Source organism: Morone saxatilis, unplaced genomic scaffold (genome assembly GCF_004916995.1).
Source record: "Morone saxatilis isolate NCDOM2014 unplaced genomic scaffold, NCSU_SB_2.0 Contig21, whole genome shotgun sequence".
NCBI classification, from domain to species: Eukaryota; Metazoa; Chordata; class Actinopteri; family Moronidae; genus Morone; species Morone saxatilis.
The window spans coordinates 16174230-16181702 of record NW_023339774.1 but is presented as its reverse complement, the minus strand read 5'-3'; the positions used below and the strand labels follow the sequence as shown (position 1 = coordinate 16181702).

Here is a 7473-nt window from a genome sequence, read left to right as displayed (position 1 = left end):
GTTGGGCCAACGTCAAGGTGGGCAACGCAGGAGGGGCATGTCGATCCAGTACATGGGCAACGGAGGAAGGTGGCCAAAAATAAAAGCAAAAAAGTAAAAGGAGAAGGGAAGAGGGGGAGAAGGAATACATTTTAATTGAATACACGCTATACTTTGACCCAAAAGTGAAATGAGAGACTTGAAACTGTGGTGAGTGAAGAAGAACAGGAAGTGTGACCTGGACAAAGATAAGTATAAAAAAAACAGGCTGGAGAACTATAGAGATTTACGTCCCTGGAAAAAAAAGAAGACAAAAAAAAAAAAAAGACTATATCCACTCAGGCTTTCAGGCACCTGTTGTCACTTCAAGGTCAAACAAAGCTTCAGCACTGTGAGGGGAACTGGAATCAGGTTGAAACTCACAAGAGGACAAAATCCAACAGATCTGTCTAACAAGGCCTTCCTGGTCTGTCCACATGAGCCAACTTGGTTTTTATTGTGATCTTGGACTAACAGTGCATGTCAATTCTTGTATGTCAATGTATAAAGCTTGCTGGTGAGAGCTGTTTCTGTGGGAATCCAATGAATAAGGGGGTTTGAATTAATTGCAATTTAGGTTGGGGTCCTTTCAAGTTAACGTTTTCTCCCCAGCTGCAGAAATGTTAGCAGCGTTTTATCCGTTTACTCACGTCTGTGCGTAGGGCTTTTATGTTCTTGCCACCCTTTCCAATAACAGCACCGGCATTCTGTGGAGAAAAACAAGGTTTTCCTTAGAAAAGAAGAAACGAAAAAACAGCAGTGTGGTCCAATAACTAACGGTGTGTGAATTATACGTTACTTTGCTCTGAAGAAGCACACGCAGCTCCACCATCTCGTCTGCGTTGCGAGAACGTTTGAAGGCCTGCTCCTCGTCCATGTCCTCCGCTGGCCGTTTACCTGAGAGGGAAGACAGTCCGGGTCAACTCTGAGCCGGGCAGCCGTTCTCTACAAGGTATTCATGGGTTATAACGGACGTCCTGGGTAATAACTTTAACGTCACTCAGTAGAATCTGACAATTTCTGACTTTGGCTATGTATGTAGTATGGCAGTATAAGCCCGCCCCTTCACAATGTTTAATTCCTCAAACTTTTCCAGGTTTAAAAAATATTACTATAATATTCTATTATCACATAAAAATGCTACACATGGTATAAAACTACTGATCGAATATTTAGAAGAAGAAAAAAACGTCAAGGGGAACCAAATTATAATTATTAGTCACACAAAGTGACAAAAATATAAATACATGGCGAGTGCTAGGTCTACAGTATGTTCCACCCCAAGAATTGGTTTCATTCAGCAGCCAACTGTATCCTGGAATTTGTCCAGCACCACCATGTACCCTTCCTGGATTAAAACATGGGCAGATCTGCTCAGGGCCCACAGAACAGTAGTATCTTGGACAGGAGAATCCCTCAACCATCTGACATGTCCACATGCTATGTAGTGCCAGCCAGAAATGTTCATTTTTTTTAATTTTTTTTTTCCTTTTTCCTCCCTTGAGTGAACTAATTACCCAGCAAATCTACACGCTAGATTTTCAAGCTGGATGTAACAGTTCACAGGCTCAGTTCATTTTCTACTTAATGCTCCAGTTCATTCATGTGGTTTAAATTACGGTCATGAATGGGCTTTATCAGAATGAAGTTATGTGTGTATGATCTTACCATTAGTGTCAGTGTTGCTGAAAGTGTTGTCTTCGTCCTGCTCTTCGATTTTCACCTCCATTGTCTTGCACCTGCACTGGAATGCAAACAGGCTCCTCTCCCTGGATCTGCTAGGGGAAAAAAAAGCGGGTGGCAATAATACAATCAGCCTGGCAACACACGACACACACAAACATCTAATCAGATATCCTAAATTAGTCTGCGACTAACAATATATTTTTTTAATATCAGTTAATCTGCTGATTTTTTGAGCTATAACACATCCAATATGTCTATCACGTTTCCATAGCCTGACGTGACATCTTCAAATGACTTGTTTAGTCTGAAACCCAAAGATATTCACTTAACTACCACATAAAATGAGGAAAAGCAGATATTTTTTTTGACAATTTCGCATGACAAACGTCTGTGAAACAACTAATCGATTATCAAACTGGTTGCAGATTATTTTCTACTACTTGATTTATAATTGCAGCTCTAATTGTAACAGCTGCCAAGTCGGGCTAATAAAGACAAACCCTACGAAATCACAAGTCAAATGAATGAATACGGGTCGAAGAAAACATCCAATCGCCATGTGATATTGTATCAATCCTCAAAAACACTGTATTGATATTTTTGTGTTTAAACCCCTAACGCGGTAGAAAGCCATGTTGTAAACTCCCCGCGAGCGGCGTGTACGTGTTCGGACATGTCTAACCAGGAGACCTTCGTGCCCACGTCACAAATATACGACGACATCGATAAAGAGGAAAGAGGGGGAAGAGAGAGAGAGAGACGGGAGAAGAGGAGATGAAAGAGAGAGACGAGCAGAGCAGAGGAGAGAGAGAGAGAGAGAGGGGCCTACATGCAGGAAAGAGCTACAGGTTGAATCAAACTTGGGCTGCGGGGGTAAGGACTTCAGACAGGCTGTGCCAGGTGAACAACCCCACAATAAACTTTATTTACCCAGATGTTATGCACAGATTTAAAAAAAATAATAATAATAATTGTAATATAGTGACTCCATTCTTGCCAATACACTGCCCCAGAGTTGAACACTATAAATACAGTCTCATGGGTCCCTTCGTATAACTACCCTGCAGGAGATTTAGTGTCCACAGAAACACACAGCAGTCGTACACAGTCCACCTACATGCACTGCCCACTGCTGCTAGTTGAACACTGTACAAAGGCAGATGGGACTTTTCAGAGAGCACCTCTTCTCTCTTGTGCTGAGGCCTTGCTACGTTACAGGGAGATGCTGCTCGACGCCTACATACATTTAGGAATTAGCAGCACCCATTTTAAGTACCGTGGGGTTTTCTCTCAGGAGCACCCTCACCCTCCCTCCCCACCTCACCCCTAATGCATGACAGCTTCTCCAGAAAATACACATATGCATTGGTGTTTCTTTATTTTTTTTATATATATGTAGTGCCATCCGGGAACAAATTAGCCATTTGTGGATCACTCACACAAAAAATGCAACTATATCTAAAACAGCTACAGGAAACTGCGCAGTTTCCTACACTTAGAAAGAAGGTTTGTCACCTGAAACAGAAGTTAACTAACATTTTCTTCGCGGTGCAGCTAAGTTGACAAGACTCCGCTAAGCTAACAGCTCTAAGCTAAGCTAGTTAGCTCTCTCTCTCTCTCTCTCTCTCTCTTTCTTTCTGTGTGTGTGTGTGTGTGTGTGTGTGTGTTTTGCGAGGCGTGTCTACCAGTCCACAGTGTACACGTTGCGACTGCACAACATTTCCAACAGCGAGAATAACATGAGCACAGCAGCAAAACAAATCCAGCTACCCCCCCTTTTTTTTTTTTTTTTTTTAAACGATATGTCAGCGCTGGAAAATCTAATTATACGAACCATTAGTCGACAAACGGGTCAACTGACACCGCGTTCAAACAAACACACCACATTTAAACGGTTTAGGGAATCAAACCTGCAGCAAAACCACGTTCACTGCGGTCGTCCGCGGTTTTCCTCTCGCCCAGGAGCGCTTGCACGTTTTCAGCATGGAGAGAAGACGCCACTGTGGGGATGAGCTCGATTCGTCGACGCTCACCCGGTTGGTTGCTGCTTACGCTTGTCAAAGTCAGTGCGAGCGGGCGGAGCTAAGACACGCTTGAATAAAAAAAAAACTACCCGTACCCGTGTGGCCTCGCAGAACAATTTATCAAACTCTCCCTGAGTAGTTAAGGGAGGTTTTGGTGTCCAGAGTTGAGGCTCGCAGGCGGCTGCAACCGCTCATATGTGTCTGCAACCCCGCCCCCGCCAGACACTCCCATCAACAGCCACTGTCTGACCTGCTGAGTGAGGGTTTTATTGTCCTGGATTTGACTGTCAGGTTAGTTTAAAGACATATTTATTGCACTGGTTCCCACCTTTTTTTAATTTTTTTTTTATAAATCATCTTAGTTAATTGAAGACCCCTGAAGCTGACACATATATTATATTATATTTAAAACTGTTTAATAAACTGAAATAGTGAACTCAGTAACGGCAAGGAGTCTGTGTAAAAGGAGTGATTTGGATGCATTTTGCGCAGATTATTTCCTGTTTAGAAAATGTTTAATACAATTATCTGTCTGTATTATACACACACACACACACACACACACACATATATATATATTTAACAGTCATACAGACTTAAATGGCTTATTTTTTGACAAATTCAGGGTTTTCTTATCCATGACGCTTGGCCATTCTTCTATTATACAATTTAACAATTTATTTTACATTTCTTTATTTTAAACCAAATGCTGACATAGAGAACTCCTGTGTATATTTTTGAAGTTTTCTTACACTCATTAAAAATCAAGAAGGCTTCGCAACCACCCCATGAAGCTTTGGTGACCCCTAGTAGGTGTCCCGACCCCCAGATTGGGAACCACTGATTTATAGGGTGTGTTTGTTCACACAGTTCAATACTACTTATTATTGTAGTCCATTGAAACTGGAAGAGGTGACAAAAATAAATATATGTAAAGATATCAGTGTGTTACTTGGATTACATTTTTAAAGTAACCCTTCTGACCCTCATGTTAACTTTGATTGATTTTTTTAAACTTATGTTTGATAATCCTTATTTTTGGACTGTTTCATCCACTGAGACACTTCTAGACTTGTTGTTATAGTCCTAAGCTTATTATCTTGTAGAAGTCCAAAATATTAATCAAAAAATCCAATTAAAATTATGGGCCAACCAATCAACAGAGAATTAATCAATTCAAATATTTTTGTAATTTAAGTGATTTTTAGAGCAAAAACTCAGCTATTTTCTGCTTCTAGTTTGCCCAGTGAGAAGATTTGCACTTTAAACTGGATATATTTGGGTTTTGGACTGCTGGTCTGAAAACAAGACTTTTGAAGACATTTCTTAAACTAAAAGCCGATTAAAGTTGACAATGACATACTCACAATGGTAGTAGAACCACAAGGAGCTTTCGTTCTACTATGAGACAAATAGGTCCACTTGTGCTCTGTAGGTGCTGGTCCACACCAGCACCATCTTTGGTGCTCAGGAGTGGATAACAGTGACACATTTATCAAAACAACATGGTCCCTCCTTTGGACCAGTACTCAGCAGACCGATGGTAGACTATCCATGTATCATGTATGACATTTCAAGTACAAGCTCATGATGTATAAACCCCTAGTGCAGGATATACAGACATAAAAGATCATGTATGAATGAACTAAGGACAAATGTTGGCAGATTTGTCGGAGGGTAGCAGATGTAGGACCCCTCGTGTATGCTGCTGAGGTTGTTATAATAGACACAAATTGATGACATAAAAATGAGACAATATGGAATATATTCACCTGTCTTGCCTGCCATGCATAACATAATTATACAGTACAGTTAAGGTCATTGTGTCTGGAGAAATCAGGTGTGATAAAGGTATTTATTTTATTCACAGAGAAGGAACTGAAGAATGTAATTGAGGTGTGGATTCTTAACAAACAAAAAAAAAAAGAACATGCACTTCAACAAAAGTAAGTTGAAATTGATTTTTTAACTCATCTTTTTGGAGCACATGGGAGACAGTGAGCTGCCAGGTCAAGACAGCCTTGTTGTAAGTAACTAAACATGAAACTCTGGATGATGAAAACCTTTTAACAGTCATGTGTGAAGTCGAAACCGTATAGCAAATCCATAAATCTTAAATCTTAACCACCAAGTTTATTTCATCCTCACAAAATTGCTGCTAGATGTTGATAAAAGCAAGTTTAACCTTGTTTTTGTCTTGATGGGTCAAAGAATATTGTGTTGATTTCGCAACCAAAACATGAATCATGAATCCTAAGTGAGGGTGTGATATCGTAATAAAAATGAGTTGTGTCTGAAACAGAACTATTGTTTGTATTCACTCAGGTGAGAGTGTAACGGCGTGCACAGTGGTGGCAATCCATAGACCGAGAGACATTGGATAGTACAGGATGTAGATCAGTGGGCTGAGTCACGGCTGCATCTCTGCACACAAGGTTCAAGACAAGTCTGCCACCAGCTGGTTCAGGAAGAGGTAGGAGCAGAGATGGAGGAGTTGAAGAGTTGGATGATAGAGGAGTGGCCCCAAACTGAATGTACAAGAGCAGGAGGATCTCTTGGAAGAGCATCATCTAGGTTTCAAGCTATAGAACATTTAAAAAGATGAATTATAAAAATCAGAATGTATGCTTTGAATTTACAAAGACAGCACAATATATCGAGGGCTTTGGATTGGATTACTTGAAGTTGAACATTTTCAACAATAAAAACATACTAACATCTGTATGCACGAACACACACATGCATCTGCTTTTCTCAGTGCAACTAGATTAACTTTTCTGCATTGCAAAAAATGAAACGACTAATCTGACATCAGCAGCTAGAGTCACCACCTCACTGCCCATTTATTGCAAATTAGGAGCCTGAATTATGTCCATACTTGATCTATTTTAAACATCCCCTTTTCTCGTAGTGTTGTCATGCTCCTTCAGATATAGGCAAGGATCTATTGCAAAATAAAGAGCTCTCTTCCCTCTCCTATACTCTGAGGTTACCATGGAGACAGATATAATTCAGTTCTTGATGTTTCTCATAAAAAAAAGCCTGCGTACATATTTTCATCTGCAACCATAGCGACACTTGACATTGTCAGCGCTATTTGTAAAAAGCAAGTCACCATAGCGACACTAACCATCCAGGCTGTGTCATAGATCATGTGTCCTAGCTGAGTATGCCTCCACATTATGAAGTGAAATTTAGGAATCTGCTGGTAAACAAGATTTATTTGATCATTTTGAAGCATATTATCACCTTGATGTTTAGCACCACACAGTAACTCTCAAAAGGAATGAAAAAATGAAGGATTTATTTGACATTCAATTTGCTCAGTTTGGGGCATCTGTTGCAATTAATGTCTAAATTATGAATGTGTTATTAATATATATATATGTATATACTGGTGAGTGGACACTAACATCTGGGCAGCACTTGCAGGTCAGCTCCTACATATTTTTTATTATTTAATAAGTCAGGGTTTCTTAAACTTAGAATGAAAAAGGTGCTACAATTCAAACCTTAACAAAAAATACAATTATTTCTGACAAAAAAAAAAGAAAGATCGCACATTTTCCCCAGTTTTTGCTCCTGTATCGTGCACTGATCAGTGATTGGAGTGAGACCCATTTGAAGCTTGCAGACATAGTATAGGTAATTATTTTTCATAGATGTACCCCGTCTTGTGCGTCAACCGTACGTCACACTATAGGCCTAATGGCCAACCGTACAAGTGTGTGTGTGTGTGAGAGAG

The 7473-nt window shown here is 40.1% G+C and overlaps 1 protein-coding gene across 4 annotated transcripts in view; it reads right to left on the bottom strand.

Moving 5' to 3' along the window:
• Nucleotides 1–3894, bottom strand: part of hnrpkl (heterogeneous nuclear ribonucleoprotein K, like) — a gene marked incomplete in the record, with an annotated part of 15880 nt that extends 11986 nt beyond the window's left edge. For 2 of the 4 annotated variants that reach the window (XR_004796925.1, XM_035667366.1), the window contains 4 exon segments: nt 669–725; nt 818–915; nt 1687–1796; nt 3615–3894. Coding sequence is in view for 3 of the 4 variants with exons in the window: in XM_035667366.1 (XP_035523259.1) it covers nt 669–725; nt 818–915; nt 1687–1747 (216 nt within the window). 4 annotated transcript variants of the gene reach the window in all.
• Nucleotides 3895–7473: the final 3579 nt, after the last annotated feature.